The sequence below is a fragment of the Bemisia tabaci genome, chromosome 3 (assembly GCF_918797505.1).
Source record: "Bemisia tabaci chromosome 3, PGI_BMITA_v3".
NCBI lineage: Eukaryota > Metazoa > Arthropoda > Insecta > Hemiptera > Aleyrodidae > Bemisia > Bemisia tabaci.
This window is the reverse complement of record NC_092795.1, coordinates 53,206,152-53,223,306: the sequence shown is the minus strand read 5'-3', so window position 1 is coordinate 53,223,306 and position 17,155 is coordinate 53,206,152. Positions and strand designations below refer to the sequence as shown.

Sequence of the window (17,155 nt, the reverse complement as noted above, 5' to 3'; positions counted from 1 at the left end):
TTGGACGGAATCTTTAAAATCAATTTACATTCAACGTTCATGAATCAATATTTTCTCCCAAATTTAGCAAAAAGTACCAATTGATGCAAATAACAAAGACGTGAAAATAGTAGGTATGTGTCCAACATTTTAGTTATTCGGCACGCTTTTCCAACATATTCATGTTGGATTTTTCTGCTTGTTTTTTCTTTCATAATGACATGTTGATTCCTTTATGACGACCCCAATGATTTGAATTTTTTTAATTAATGAACTTGAATGCACTTCGGCAAACGTAACCAAATATTAAACATTACACATAGTATTATGAAACAAATAAAATACGAATTTCACACATATGTTCCTTAAAATTTACTGAAAGTTCAGTATGATATTCTAGGAGGAACAGTTTAAATTACACTAAATATGCATTGATATCAAATTGATTTGGCCACCAATTCATTAGGTATCTCTTTCTGCAAGTTTTTTTCTTCTTACATGTATTTTGTTCTTTAGTATTGAAATTATGAGAGCAGAGAAATGCAAAACCTGCAGGTAATTGAGAGTGAAGGTAGATGTAACAAATTAATGTCTTATTTTTCGATAGTCCATGAGATAAAAATTAGTTGCGATAATTGGTCCTAGTTGATAAGTCTCACGGAAATCCTCGGAGTGATGATAAGCACGTGATAGATTTATGTCGCTGAAATCAAATCAGAGCGTCCAAATTAAGCGCTGCAGAGTGTGATTGACCGTTTTGTATTGAGTTACTGTATTCTTTTCCTTACCTACTCGAATTATTCTGTTCCCAAAATATTTTTAAATTCCGAATCGAATTAAATCAAAGGTCCCCGTACTATTTTACTTTAAGGAAATAAATTCGAATTTTCGTCGGGAGCCCCGACATTTTAAGGTCATGACCTTCCCCGTCAGTTTACTCCTGGAAAAGCTTCAATACTGTGGGATCCCTATTCATTGGAGCTCACTGACTCGTTGTGTCAACAACAGTCTATATCTCCAAGATACATCAGATGACTATATTTTCCCTCAGAGAATAAAAAAGCAATTAACATTGCTTCTCAGTCGAGGAACTTTAATGGTAAAAAAATGTAAACTTTGAAACGCTACATTGCCGAAACGAGCTCTAAACTCGGATAAGAATTTTTATTAGAGGAGTTTCTCATCGTAAGGTTGCTTTCAGAACAGATGTTTACAAAGTTCATGCGTTCTTGATAAAAGGCACTCTCTCTTAGGTTCTTTTATGGCTTGAAGATATCTAACGGTTTTTGGTGAAAATGCCTGCTAATAAGCCATCAATTTAATTTGCGGCCGTCATATCGTTTTCTCAGTATTTATTGGTTTGAAAATAGAGTCTTCTTAGCTCAAACTCTAATTGATAGGTTTAAAATATCTCCACGCATCAAACATTTAGGAGAATCAGTATGAACTAACACCCCGTCGCGTGATTTATGGCCGTCATACAAGGGAGTAAAAAACAAAAACAAAATCATGATACTTACTTCGGAGTTAGGAACATTTCATTCGAAAAATCTATTTTGCCTGCATCCTCTTGCTCATAAACAAAAAATACGTAACGATGAAGACCTTTGAACGAGAAAATGTATTTCGTTATTGAGGAAAGTATAAATAAGTAATAATTATTTATAATTCTCACGAGGTTAATAATTTCTCTTAAGGAAGCTCGGTACGCAATATGCCTGAGAATCATGAGTATATGATAGCATGTCACGCTGTTAAAAATTAGTTATATTATCAAGGATACATGATGAACCAGCGGGTTGATTATTGAGTATGATAGCATGTCATGCTGTTAAAAATAGGTAAGTTATATTATCAAGGATACATGATGCACCAGCGGGTTGATTATTGAAGTGAGATTGAATAACAAAACGATACACAAAGAGGACTTAGGGAGTACGGAGCAATCCTACACGTTGAAATTGGTCTCATCACACCATATAGCATTCTTCTATCTTCGAAATTATACTCTGTCTATGACACCCACAGCAGAGAGTATTTCGAGTCCAGTAATGGACCTCTGGACAAGAACTTATGAACTTACGCTTTACGGAACACATCATTTTTCCTGCAATTTTTTCGAGGAAATCGACTCGCACATTATGAAGACTAGAGATCAACCCCTGAATAAGATGTAGTGAGTGTTAAAGATCGATAATGGGCAAGTCGCGAAAATTAAAATAACGTCTTATTTCTTTATACGTACTTTCCTATGGTCTATGATAAAAGTACTTGTTAAAAAATCGTTCATGCAGTAGTTGATTTTCGACATTCTCGGCAACTGATATGCGTTTTATATGTATGATTTTGAGGAGAAAACATCTGAGTTCATAGTCTTTGGCAGCCAGTGTCAAATATATTTTTCTGCGCTCCAAAACTTCTTGAGAAAATGATGACATGGTGTATTTTTCAATCAGTTTATAATATTTGGTAATTACGTTTTGCGAGAAAATAATTGACCAGATCTCAAATGTATCGGAGGTATTATCCTGCTCTGTGTATACAAACCGTCACAGAATGATTGAACGCCGTAAGCAGTATAAATTTGACAAAAAATATAAAGCGGCAGTGCTTACCCTCCTCGTAAAACGGCACCATGCCCGCGTAATCGGCTATCAAAGTCCCGTTTTTGATGTCATTTCCTGGTATATTGCCGACAAGCCACAGTCTAAGTTCACGTTCATTGTGCTCCTCTCTTCCTGGAGCATCTGGTGCTAAATAGAAAAACCGAAAAATGTACCAGAAAAAAAGTAGAGGGACCAAACCACTGGACGGTTTGAATGTCTCTCATCCATATCATTCTGAGATTTTGAATATACGCGATACAGCCTGCTATTTCTGCCGTGCCAAGGAAGAACGCCGTATGAGCCTTCGGACGTTGCCACATTTCCTTCGGAAAATCACAGATTTTCAGGGAAATTTGTGAATATTTTCCTTTCGATTTATCAGAAAATTTTGTTCGTAACTTGATCTGAAGTGTCTAAAAATTTCGAGCAAAAATATTAAGAACTTTCTTTCAAAATAAATATTTCCTTAGAGAGAATTTGGCAACCTTTGAATGTTTTTAAGACGTTTTTCCTTAGTACGGCAGTGATCATGTAATGTGCGTTTCTGAGCGTATTAAGAAATGGTTTATGTGCGATCAGCATCACATCCGTGAGATTTTACCTACAATGCATTTGGCTGAATTTTTTGTGTGTAATAGATACATGCTCAGATCTTCAAAACATTATGCAATGAATAGACTTGACTTGAAAAATCATCACGCACCAAGAATATATTGACTAAATATATAAATACATTGAAAACATGGATCAGTAGGATTCCTATAGTTTTGAGGGAAATGTACTTTAAAAACATCAGCAAAATTTCATTTTCACGCACATTTTTTTTTTAAATTTAATTTTAATACTTAAGGCTCATCTTTATTGAAAGTCAGTAACTGACTTTGTAAAATAACTCTTTCATCCTGCTTTGTAAGAGTCTGTTTGAAAGATTAGAGCGAAATCGAATAATCTTCCTTTAAATGGACGCAACATATGACAAACATGCGACAAGAAAAAGAAGAAGAAGAAAAACACTCATGTCGATCTGAGTTGTTACGTTTGGCAGTTTCTTCTTACACGGACGTATTTCGCCCAAACGAAATCAAAGACTTGGAAAAGAAGGGGTGTGCTCGTTAGTCGAGGGCCGTCAGAATAAATGGGAATCATAAAGCACCAGTGACGTCAGCGTTGACGACCGGGCTCAGCGAGCTCAACGACGCCGCTCTAACTCGGCATGAGCCTTGTGCACCATAGAGAAAAAAAAAGGAGGTGTTTGCATTTCGGGCATCTTGGAATTTTTTGATGACTTGATGACGTAGGTGAGTACAGCGTGAAGAGGACGTCGCTGTACCCAACTGTACCCACCTACGTCATCAAGTCATCAAAAAATTCCAAGATGCCCGAAATGCAAACCCCTCCTTTTTTTTCTCTATGCTTGTGCACAACAATCTTGTCACTTACCCATTCATGAGTTAGCATACAGTCGGTGCTAAGTTCCGTTTGATTTAATGTACAGTCCCGCTTTCCCATTTCCCCGAAAGGAGTCACGCCCACTTTAACATTGTTTCTTATGCAGCTCACCACGAGCACACCGCATATTTCCCACTCGTTCATAGTTCCGTTTGGCAGAGATGCGTCCACATGACTTAAAGTTTTTCCGCATCGACGTAAATATAATTACGTGACACCTAACCTAATCAAATGAGAGGACATTCAACTAGGAATTCTTACAAGTCATGATCAGTGTGTATAATACGCCCTCTTCGTATGGCCACTTTACATGCGTCGGTTCGTGTTCCCAAATGTATGTGTAGTTGATGATATTTCCAAAATTTATCACTGTATCATTATAGGAAACCTAAAAAAAATAATTCATCTTCAAACCGAGAATGATAAGTATTTATTTTCATCAGACTATGTAGAAGGATTTTCAAATGATTAACTATCCATTGAGAAGAAACCTTTGTCTGCGGAGGATAATTCTATAGGAGAGCAATTTTTCTACTGAATATCTGTTCCGGAGTTCCGGGCGTAGCACCTGCAGCAGTTAAAGCTATAGTTTCAGCACCCGGAACTTTCAGCCTCTGAGCCCGGAACGAACGGTATATCTATGTAGCCCGTAAATTTTTTTCAGTGTATTGATGATGAACATAAAGTAACACGGGGTGGTTACGCCCCCTGACCGCCTCGCTGTGCGACTTGGCTAAGGGCTACGCGCCTCAGGCATTATGCGTTTTGCGTTACTCGTTTGTTAGTTATTTTGTATTACGGAGATTCACCAAAGATGAGGATGAAAGAAGGAGATGAACCTTCGAACCAAAATTTAGCGGAGACCGTTGTACCGATGGCCTGAAGGGTATCGGCGAGACCGTCCCGGGCCTCCGACACACAGTGGATCGAGTCAATCTGGGAGGTCGGACATGAGATTTTTAAAAAAAAACTTCAAATTTTGATGTTCAGTTTGTCAAATTTTGAATTTTAAGGGGTGACTTTGCTAGAAAATTTAATGAGGAAACCAATGGAGCCACTTTTAAAACCTCAAAGTTTCATGTGAACAGAGTTATTAGCTTTAAAAGTTTCCAAATGCTGTCCAACCTCTCGCATTGACTCGATCCACTGTGCGACAGCGAGGAAAATACGGAGATCGCGCGCGTGAGGATCGTACCGACCGAGCACTGGCCAATGATCAGGATCGTAAGGATTTCCTAGTGCTCTGTATTCATTTTTCAAGAATATTATCCAAAATGTTCAGCTGATGTGTTTGATCAAATATTTCGAAAAAAACTAACTGGGGCTGAGCGGCTTAGCCGCGTACAATGCGCCACACCCAAAGATTCAGAGTTTCGTTTGTTTCTTATTTTTTATTCTGTTTTTGTACAATTACCCCTTATTATTTTATACTTGTTAATAAACTATTATTGTAGCATTAAATCTTTTCATAGAATATAAGTTGACCTACTCACCTCACATACGCTAACATCATATGCGACTTTGTCAATTATATCTGGAATGATTTCGTGTTTTTTCAGCTCCGTGATTATTTCATATGATGTTTTATTCGGATGTTCTACTTTCCATGGGTCAGATTCCTGATCTTCAATGAGCTGTGGCAGACATACTTTAAGGCAGCCGATTAAAATGAAACCTTGCGAGTATAATAATTGCAAACGTTTACGTGACATCTTCCTTCAGCAGAAAACCATGCAAACCACTGACTTCAAATCGCGAGCAAAGCGTCAATAAAGGGGGCGAGCAATATAATGTCGGAGAAGGGAGTTTGTGGAGAATTAGAAGGTACAATTAACATCTATAGTGAAATTTATTTTTTTAAATTAGCTACAAAGAAATATCATATCCTGGATAGCAGTTTCGCACACCTTTTATCGCACAAGATATCTATAATAAAATATCTTTGCTTCACTATTACAAATCAAGCGTCCACTCCGTTTAGATAACATTAGAATACTCGTCATGTTCGTTTTGGGTTCGGAACTCAATAAGAGATTTAAAGCTTCTGTAAGACGGGAAGCAATCACAGCTTCAAGGAGCTATGTGTGAGGCAGGTGTACCCCATGCACTGGATATTTTGGTTTCATGCTCGTGGAGAATCATCCTTTACGTAACACATTATGTGATTATGCCTATCATCAAAGGTTCTGAAGATGTTATAAGCTGACAAGCTGCCAGGATGCAGGATGTGCAAATTGAGTTATTGTATTAGGTGACGAAACGGTGGAGTTAAAACTTGCTCTTAAGAAGCAGCTGATGAAAGTAGTCTCGCAAGCCGCGATTACTTTGTGCACTGCAATCGAAGGCACATCATAGTATATCAAGAATAATTACCATACAACTTAGTTGTTGACTATTTCTATTTTTATGAGTCTAATTTACCCGTCCTGTCAAACGAGGGCCAATTCTTTCAGAAGCAGCACCTGTTTTTCCCCAGCAGCCGGTGTACCAGTTTTCATTTTTTTTCTGAGGGGGAAATTTCGCGAGAGTGCCGCCCAATAGGAGGAGCTCCGAAACGCTAACCCAGGAAGAATGGAACTGTAGATGGCCTTGGAAGATCGGTCCTGGGCGCCGGTGGGATCCCCTTCCGAGGAGGGGAAAGGGCTGGGGGGCACTGGCTCCGCCGGGGCCGAAGTTAGGAATCGTCGTTCGTAGAGTGCACTAGGAAAAACTGACGGGCCACATTTGTGTGGGGTGTAGCCCGACGGGGTCGTTTAGTGGGTCAGAACACTGCGGCGTGTAACAGCCCCACATAATCGGATTGTACGAGTAGGTAACATCTTCGGCGGCCGGGTCGGGTAGGAGCCGCCCTGGCAGCTCTTCTACTCATCTGCTAATAGCCGCTGCCGCGTCAGAATTTTTTTTGGAACAGAAGAACTTTCGGGTGCCTCAAAAAAAGTTCAGTGCAGCAAATATCCAAAATAGCTGTTATTAATTCGAAGGAAAATTCCAAGTGCTTTAAGTTGGACCTAGTTTTATTCTGTACTATTTCATTTCATCAAAGGGGCGACAATTTCATAAATTAAGTTCTAGTTCGGTTTTGACCGACCAAAAAACAGAAACCCCGTGATTAGAACTGTCGAGCAGTGCATCAGGGCCACTCAAATGGGCCAGCGGAGTGGCGTGCTTTGCGATATATCGATTGATCTGTCATTTAAATGTATAGAAAAGGATCGATGAATAGGAAGTCCGCAACGAACACCTTCATAATCGACTCTTTATCATAGATTCAAATGAGGAAATGTCGAGCATCGATCATTTACATTTCGCAACTGAAACAGGCAATTTAAACACAAATAGGAAAGAGGAAATTGATTTGTAGGATGACATATTTCAAAATGGAATATATCATCGACAATTTAAGGTATACAAATGATTTACATGAAAAACACTATGTGAGAGTCTAATACTCGTATAATTATGTATTTACAACAATAACTAATATTATATTTATTTTTCATGTGCAGTAAAAAAAATCAGTCTACTTATATGTTTGCGTCAAAATCAAATTTAACGAATTGAACCAGTGATCTACATTCTTTTCTTTACTCGTCGTTGAAAACAACAAAAAAATTAATCCCGATTGGTGCCTCCATATTGTACTTTTGTCTAAAAGTTTCAGCCTTGAAATACTTCCTTAAGAGAGTAGAATTCCTATAAAAAAGAATAAAGTAGAGTCACGTTTGATTTTAAATCCTCACGATATTGAGAGGGGAAATTTATCACCACGCAAAAATATAAAATTGCAGGAAAATATAATTTTCTCTCTCTCTTTTCTCCTTTGAGATATTTACTAATGGTTGTATTAAAAAATCCAATGAATGCAATTAAGAAGGAAACGATGGAAAAAGAACTCTGGCACAAATTACGAGGTCGTCTTAAAAAGTTCGTGGAGAAGTCTCCGAATGTGACTCGATGCCTTGTTTGGGTCAAATAAAGATTAAAATCCATTAGACAAGACGCTCTGATTTTACTTGAACCTACCGACATCTGATGAGCAAGCATGCGACACTGATGTCATGCCTTCAAGTGTAGTTGCAATCTTGTGGTCAAAATGAATGTGACCATATGGTCGGCCGCATCAGAGCCGGATTTAGGGGGTGGCAAATTTTGAAATTTTATTAAATGCAAGTATAAAAAAACATCGGATTCAGAAAAAAATTACAAACGAGAGAAGGCGACAAATAATTCTCTCATTTCCTGGGAGTATAGTTCTTTCTAATTTTGTCGTATTTCGGTGTTACAAGAGACAGCACCTTTATTTAGTCGAGTTAAGAGAGAAAACAAACACGCATATTGCCATGAAGCGGCGCAGCACAGAGAACAATGCTGACGAGGACTTGAGATAAAAAGGAGAAGCCCTCAGCGCGGCGGTCGGCATGTAAGATATATTAGCGCCTACAAGACTGCACGAATACTTCACGCATTGCGTCAAACAGCAGTGCGTTCAGCAGCAGCGGTCGGCGTAAAATGCATAGCGCCTACAAGACTGTCGGAATACTTCACGCATTGCGCTAAACACAATGCGATCAACGCGGCGTGGCGGTGGAAGTTAAAATTATTAAACCACCTTCATGTTTGTTCTTGCATGCATTTTTCGTTCATTTCTTACAAATGGAAAGCCTTGTCCACACGGAGACAGGTTTACAGAACTTAACTTTCGCGCAAAGTTCCGTGAACTTTTGCTAGTATAGTGTTGACAGGGCTTTCGCAAAAAATGTGTCCAACACGAGTAAACGCGTCTTATGCACCCCTCCCCCTCCGGCACGTTCACTTGATGGTTTTTATTGATGTTTCAAAACGAATGAGAAGGAGGCGGCAAAACAGGCGGCCCATGGGCGGCAAGTAGGTAAATCCGGCCCTGGTCGGCGGTGCCAAGAGACCAGCACATAAACTGCAATGGAGCTCTTGTATGTGTCAGGAATTTGCGATTAAAATACTGCGCCTCATGTAAAATTTCGCAAAATCACAATGGTGCCACTGGTGTTCTCTGAACCGAACGCCACAGCTCAAAAATAGCTCTCAAGTTGAGGCCGTAATGGAAGGGGACATCCCACGCTACCCTGAGAGTCCACGTATACATCAAGTCAAACTCTCAATGCAAAGATAGGGAGCGAATACATAAGCAGGGTTACCACTTTACTTGGGGACTCCGCAACTGAAGCACGGCAACCCGGCTAATGTATTTTGTCCCTATCTTTAAAAAGTTCGACTTGATATAGAGGTTGACTCTCATTGTCAGGGTAACGCGGAATATCCCCTCCAATACGACCTCATATTTGAGAGCTTTTTTGAGCTTTGAAGTTCGGTTCAGAGGCAACCAGTTGTACCATCGTGTTTCTCCCGAAATTTAACATTGGCATCATTATTTGAATCGCATATCCCCCAAACTTGCAAGTAGCCCATTGTGCAGAAAAAAACCGAGGAATACCTCAGCACCTTTTTTGGTCACAACGTGTGACGCGTTATCTCTTTCGTATCTCGGTCAAAACGTTTGGGCTCGAATTTCCCGTATACGTTTCAAAACTACAAACTAGCACTAATATTGCGTTTTTTGCTACGTCTGAAACATGAATTCGACAATAACAATTTTTCGCACGCGATTTACATTTTCGGATAGTCACGATAAGCGCACTGTCCGGCGGCGCCTCTTGCTCTCATCTGACCGACACTAACGCTTTCCCGGCCACGCTTGAAGTGTCCATTCCGCATTGAATTATGACCGTATGCTTTCTTCAACAAGTCGACCATTGCCTAAGCCTTTTTGTAGCACTCAACGAGGAATATTTTATGTTTTTGAATATGAAATGTATTGCGTTTGTAACCTAGCGCGGCTAAACCCATGATTACACAGACTAATTTTGACTAGAGTAATTTGACAGAGAGAGTATCGCCATAAGGCTCCCGCTATTGATCGGCTGTTCCATCTTTCAACTTCATGAAACTCTTTGGACTCAAAACTGGCGGACGCTAAAAGCAGATTAAATGCAAAATGACTTAGAATGTGGTTTTATTCACTTATCGCAGCGGGAACTTTACTAAGTTGCATTATTCCGGCGTTTTTACAAAGTTTTACAGCTAATCGTGTGCTACTTCGAGAAAAATCATATTGAATATTGTGAGATTGGAAGTGCGTGTGACTAGTAATAACATTTGAAAATGACCTCCTCCCATCATCAAAAACTAAGACAAAGCACCGCCATTTTTGGGTCCTGAAGCCTCCGTGGAAAGTGAAGGGGCGTCATGTTCATACTCCCTCTTTCAAGTTACTCTGTTTCGTCGCCCTCATGACATAAAGGCGTAACTGCATTTCGTGATGAGCCCTGTCGTCCATTCAACTCGATGCTTTCCCGGGCTCATCTCAATGTTTAGTTATGCCCATTTGTCAGCCGAGTGACGAATTTTTACCGCCAACTGCAATTCGGCCGTGCTAAGAAAGGATATAACAATTCATGCCTATTTTTACCTTTTGGCAGGAAGGTTCTCCTGAAATTTCACAGGTCCTGAACAGTTTTGTTTGTACAGTGTGAACACAAAGCGGTGAAACCCTGTTTTATTTGAATGAAAATAAAAATTAAATCTTAGTAATCGGTGCTATTATGCACTCAAGAGATATAAACAGAGAAAATAGGAAACATTTAGCTTACTTTGGTGGAGGTAGATCCTTCAATTTTTTAATAAGAAAGAGAGAGAAGTGAAAACACGGTGATCATCGAAACAACTGACTGTATTTATGCTAAAACGAAGTATATTGCACGTAAACCCTATGCGTATAGTTCCTTTTAGCATAAATATACGTACAACTGAAAATCGAAGCGATTCGCATGGATGCACGTGTACATGAAATTCAAATTTTTTTCATGCACATATGAGGTATTAAGTCTATTTGAGTTTTCAGGCACTTCAGCAGAATGCAAAACCATCTGCAGCCATAGAAACATTATTCGCAGAACTATTACAGAAAATATAGAACTCCGCGGTAACCAGCGTATTTCATAAATCTTACCAGGAAGATAATTAATCTTAGCAGGATCATGGTAGCTGAAAATTGTCTCTCCAGCCAGAAAACTATCGCCTGGGATGTTACCCATGACCCAATGAGGGTATTCTCGGTATTGGTGCTGCATATGAACAGGATAATCGACACCTGTAATTTGTCCAACATCCACAATTTAAACTTGGAACATTTAGTATGTAGCACGGTATCATGTTAGCATGTTTAAGTGTATTTTACATTCTAATTTTCGATGATAACATGAAAAAACTGTGCGTAGCTCGTTTCATATAGGTCATCTCCAGAGGGTACCTTAGGGTGCGTCAAAAAAAATGAAAGTCTGAAATGTTCCGCTCCCCAGGCAGCAATCGATGACGTTTGGTTAAAAAACATGTTTGCCAAAATTTGGGCCAATTTCAACCATTTTAAATGGTGCCAAAGGTCAATTTTGTGATGAAATTATGATATTTTGGTTTAGACCTCGATTTCGTACAAAAAACTCGATTTTACGCTGAAATCGTGCGTTTACGAGAAAAATGCCAAAGAACTCGACTTGTAGAGGATGAAATTTTACACTAAGGGGACGTCTTTGTAACCGATAAAAATCAAATTGAACGAGAAAAACTCAACTCGGTATTTATTTTTTTGGTCCTCAGAATTTCCGAGGTCTTACAAAGTAGAGGTTTAAAAGACTAATTTTTCACGAAAATTAGTCGAAAGAGGGTATAAATGAACTGTAGGCAAGTGTTGAGGATGCAAATGTCATCAGAACTTCCTCAGTTTCAAAAAAAGTTCCAACAGTTTTGCACAATCCTCCAAAAAGTGTACGGCTCGAGAAGCAGGATCGTGCTATAATAGTAAGGGGAAAGTGCGGTTTGACCGGGAAAAATTGCGTAACGAACTTTCCCTATGTAATCGTCATCAGTAGGTCCCCCTGAACAACTTCCGAAAAGTTAAAAATGGCCCGACCCCGGAACACGCCTCAAAAAAGTTAAAATTGAAAATGGCGGCCGTAATAAGAGGGTCCGGGAAATCGGTATTTTAAAATGCTCATTCTGTCTTATCATGTTAGGTATCATTTCCTATGTAATTTTGGTCGTAGATTTCATAAATGAATTCCGCAAGGCCCCTTCTGAGCTTACGTTTCTCTCGGTAGTCGTATGTTTCCTTTAATTTCCTTTATTAAATACGTTTATAACATCAAATTTAAGTTTCTTGGCCATAAATACATGAAAATAATGACACTTCACATTCCTTGTTCCTTCGGTGAATATTTAAAAAAATGCAACCTCCTGCCTTTCACATTTGGCCGCCATCTTTGATTTGGAGCGCCTTCTTTGGCCGGAGGACCTTGTGGAATTCCTTAATGAAATTTACGACCAAAATTACATAGGAAATGATACCTAACATGATGAGACAGAATGAGCATTTTAAAATACCGATTTCCCGGACCCTCTTATTACGGCCGCCATTTTCAATTTTAACTTTTTTGAGGGGTGTTCCGGGGTCGGGCCATTTTTAACTTTTAGGAAGTTGTTCAGGGGGACCTACTGATGACGATTACATAGGGAAAGTTCGTTACGCAATTTTTCCCGGTCAAACCGCACTTTCCCCTTACTATTATAGCACGATCCTGCTTCTCGAGCCGTACACTTTTTGGAGGATTGTGCAAAACTGTTGGAACTTTTTTTGAAACTGAGGAAGTTCTGATGACATTTGCATCCTCAACACTTGCCTACAGTTCATTTATACCCTCTTTCGACTAATTTTCGTGAAAAATTAGTCTTTTAAACCTCTACTTTGTAAGACCTCGGAAATTCTGAGGACCAAAAAAATAAATACCGAGTTGAGTTTTTCTAGTTCAATTTGATTTTTATCGGTTACAAAGACGTCCCCCTAGTGTAAAATTTCATCCTCTACAAGTCGAGTTCTTTGGCATTTTTCTCGTAAACGCACGATTTCAGCGTAAAATCGAGTTTTTTGTACGAAATCGAGGTCTAAACCAAAATATCATAATTTCATCACAAAATTGACCTTTGGCACCATTTAAAATGGTTGAAATTGGCCCAAATTTTGGCAAACATGTTTTTTTACCAAACGTCATCGATTGCCGCCTGGGGAGCGGAACATTTCAGACTTTCATTTTTTTTGACGCACCCTAGGGTACCTACCCGTTCAGAACTCGAATTAGCGAATTTCCATTTTTTCCTCTTTTGAGTTTCCTGGAAAGATTTCTCCTGAAAAATAGGGTCTCTTCTTGCAGAACCGGTACGAAATATACTTTAAAAATATAGAAAATGCTCAGAGAAAAATACATAGTATTTCTACGTACCTGCAAATACTAGTGTATAAAGAGCTCCTTTATCAAAAGTCCATGATACATAGCTCGGAGGAAGCTGTAAGTCACATAACTTGAACTTGTTCCCGAGGTTCACAACCTTGTCTCCAAATTTCACCTAAATTAAGGTATATTTGCAAATACAAATAAGCTTTTTTTTTTTTTTAATAAGAATTTGATATTGCAACTGGGTAGAAAAACGAATACCTCGATTGCAGTATATTTTAAGAGGACTATAATGAGGAATTTTTAAGATGTTCTTGAGATTATAAAGAAAAATTTAGCAAAATTTCTCGCAACAATCAAAATAGTTGTCTCATTGGAAAGTAATTTGTAAGAGTAAATAGGTATTTGCGACATTCCGAGTCGTGGTGGGTGTTATTCTAGTATTGCCTTTGATATAATAAGTAATGCTGCAGAGTTTAATTAGTATATAACACGCCAGAAATATAATCTTCATAAATGAAAATCATCGTTTTCCATGAATTTATTATAGTTTTATTTTTAAATTCATATGATAAAAAAAAGAGAATGTATTCCGAACTTAACATACATAAGAAAATACCGGCAGATAAATTGATCTCCACCATCTATTCTCTCGACTCATTAATACTTAGTGGGAAGGAGGGGGGGAGGCACCACAGGTTCGCCCCGGAGACCCCAACCACCCGAAATATCCTGTACTTTCGTTTATTGAATTTTCAAAGTAAACGACTTATGAGAGAGCTACCTACCCCTGAGTAAGGTTACGTATAAACCATCACCTCGCACTTGCATTTCATTTACAAGAATATTAAGGAAAAATGGTACGTTAAATTAATATGAAGCTACTTTTCATATTTACTAATGTATTTATTTTGTTTATTAGTTCATTAACTTTTTTTTTAATTTTGATTTTCCACAATCTCGTGAAACGGCGGAGTTGTCGCCAAGGAAAGTCTTATTCCAAATGATGAGAGTTATTTCCCGAGCGCATGCACACACTTACTTTTATGACGTGTGGTGGCTCATCCTCTAATACGTCTGGTATTATCTCAAAATCGTAGAGGGCATCCTCGAGGCTTGAGACTGTTGTATCCGTGAGGATATTTTGGGATGATGTCTCCGGCTTTTGACTTGCACAGCCGTTTAGTAAGGCACAGATGGTGATGATAAGGCATTTTGCTTGTTTGTGCATACTGCATTCCGAGAAATTCTAAAAGTTCATCAAACGTTTGGATAGGGATGGGTCCGCCAAATGTGGTAATTTTGGGGCATTCCTACGACAAAAATATTATTTGGACTATACATTTTAAAATGTATTAAGTTTAAAGTACAAACATGAATGATTTCATTAGTCCTTATTGGCACTGTTCACCTTTTTAGGAATATCCCTCGTAATGGCTTGGTGCTTAATATCAAATTTTATTCTTTGATTTAATTATTTAAATTTAAGTTTAAAAAGCAGAACAAGAACTGTTGCCTTGACAATATTGATAGTGGATCACAAGTACTACACCTACGTTTTTAGTCATAGTTATTATATCACTTTTGTCGGCTTCAGAAATAATGCCACACAACAACAGTAAAAATGCCGTCCGTTTTTTCTTACCGGAACCAAAATAATTTTGATAAGTTTGGAATGAGATAAGTGATAAGTGATTAGATAAAAGAGTCAAGAAGGAGCAAATGTTTTAGTTAGGAAATTATTCATTGACTGGAAGCTGTTCCCATGATCACCGTGAAATAAAATCATAAAGAACAGCAATCATATTTATTTTTTTTTAATAAAAAAATAATAAAAGAAGTGAATGTTAAATACACATTAGTATGATTTTTGTGGGTATAAATAAGAACAAAATACAGGGTAGTTCTATGCTATCGTTAACTGTTGGACACATTTTTTTAAAAAATGATCTCCTGAATTGCCCGTGGCAGGTATAATTTCTTGAGGTTAATTGGATTGCATTTTGCAAAAAGGAACCACTAGCACTGCAATGATGCTAAGACTGTGCTAAGATTGATCCTTTGCAATAAAATTGAAAAACTATGAAATTTAGATGGTAATTTTTTGTCTTAAATTCACAGTATTTAGCGAGTAAAATAGAAACTATTAATGGATAATCGGGGTTTTCCTCCAAGACAAAAGAAGTTGCACAATCTTAGCAACATTGCAATGCTAGTGGTTCCTTTTTGCAAAATGCAATCCAATTGTGTAATAGCACTTGAAGAAAAACACATGGAAGCACATGAAAAGAAACAAACTGTAGCTTTTAATGTCGAAATACCATTTCAATTAGAGCTGTTGCCGCTTGTCCCATTTTGGCTCCCGATGTTCTTGGTTCTGTTTAGGCTTCCAATTTGCCCCTCACTTTTGTTTGACGCTGTTGGTTTCAGACGGGAAGTCCACGATTCGAGAGAGCCGTCTTGGCGTACAACGCTGAGTCTATTCAGTTTTGGACTAACCGGCTCTTCCGAAAGGTAGTAGAGAGGAGAAATAAGAGCTAGTAACAGGAAGAGCCTAATAAAAATGGACTTAGGAATGTTAAACCACGCACGTTTCTCCCCTGCTTCAGTCAAACTCTGCTTCACCTCAGAGGACTCTCCCAAGTTTAATTTCAATCCCATGAGTTCTATAGGTTTCGGCAAGGAACGCCTTTTTACACACGCACACAATAATAAATGCTTTTTCAGCGTCTATCATTAAATAAATGCTTTTTCTATCATTAAATAAAGGATCAATTGAGTTTAAATAAAATCAGCATGAGCAAGATTTATGGGCACAGGAATCTTGATTGGACGTACTTGAGTCAAAAGGAATTATTTCCATTCCATAATGAGCCTTAAAATTCATAAGAATTCATGCATGTTAGGGCACATGTCACAATTTATATAATATAAATAAAATAATATAGCTCTTATAATAATATGAGTAAATTTTGCAACTTCGGAATGGAGGTGCACTCCTTCGTTCGGGAAACGTCGAGTTGTCATTAACGCCGACCAATGATGTCGTGCAGAATTAGCTCAGCTACAATTGGACTACATTTTGCAATAAGGAACTACATTTTTTCGCTCTTTTTAGAAATAACGTGTGTGCCATTAGTTTTTCTATGCAGATAGGTGCTTTAATGATGAATCAGAAATTTCAATGCTTATTGCGAGTAACGTCCAATGAGTATATTTTTTGGGTCGGATAACCTTTTCCTGGATCACGATTTTTAAAGGGCTTGAGTGTCGCACTTGAAAAAAATATAAATACAAAAAAACAGAGGACGGAGCACATAAGAAAACACACATGAAGGAACTCATGAAACTGCACTCATGTTCTCATGCACTCATGTTCTCGTGCACTCATGGGAGGAACAATAACTGAGTCTCACGTAATGTAAACTGTAGAGCTATAGAACTGCTAGGGCCAACACCGCAACTAACTTGTGTTTTGTTAATAATCGTAACTTACACTTGGCTATATAAATCAAGAAAAAAGAAAATTCAGCTCAGAGAACAATGAGGCGGACAAAAATATGAGATAAGAAATGACCTCGAAAAGAAACTTGTCATTCGTGCATACAAATTCGCAAATAGAGGAAAGACATGATGTCGACAGTGCATATATTTTCCTCTACAGAGAGGTATTTCTACTTTTCTTTACTTCGTTTTGTTTTTATTGTTTTATTGGTAAGACAATTTTAAGGAATGCCTTCAGACAGAAAATACGTGGAAGGGTCCAACATCAGTATAATTGTTTATATTTACCCTCGTGCACGT

At 38.2% G+C, this 17,155-nt stretch overlaps 1 protein-coding gene across 9 annotated transcripts; it reads right to left on the bottom strand.

Annotated features, from left to right (window-relative positions):
- Window positions 1-280: 280 nt before the first annotated feature.
- LOC109040239 (protein D1) lies at window positions 281-16,649 on the bottom strand. Of its 9 annotated transcripts, XR_011899622.1 has the most exons (8): window positions 15,673-16,604; window positions 14,394-14,600; window positions 13,400-13,523; window positions 11,080-11,220; window positions 10,540-10,621; window positions 2,595-2,732; window positions 1,500-1,584; window positions 532-682 (listed from the first exon to the last, which is right to left on the bottom strand). XR_011899622.1 is itself a non-coding variant. In XM_072298800.1 (7 exons), exons 1-7 carry the CDS (start codon window positions 15,703-15,705, stop codon window positions 565-567), a joined length of 849 nt encoding a protein of 282 aa, XP_072154901.1. In that variant the 5' UTR covers window positions 15,706-16,649; the 3' UTR covers window positions 281-564. The 9 variants fall into 9 exon arrangements, 5 of the variants coding, with proteins under 5 accessions (XP_072154901.1, XP_072154902.1, XP_072154903.1 ...); XM_072298800.1 differs by lacking the exons at window positions 10,540-10,621; window positions 11,080-11,220; window positions 13,400-13,523 and adding exons at window positions 4,296-4,422; window positions 5,528-5,668 and having other exon boundaries at window positions 281-682; window positions 15,673-16,649; XM_072298801.1 differs by lacking the exons at window positions 10,540-10,621; window positions 11,080-11,220; window positions 13,400-13,523; window positions 15,673-16,604 and adding exons at window positions 4,296-4,422; window positions 5,528-5,668; window positions 14,908-14,934 and having other exon boundaries at window positions 281-682.
- Window positions 16,650-17,155: the final 506 nt, after the last annotated feature.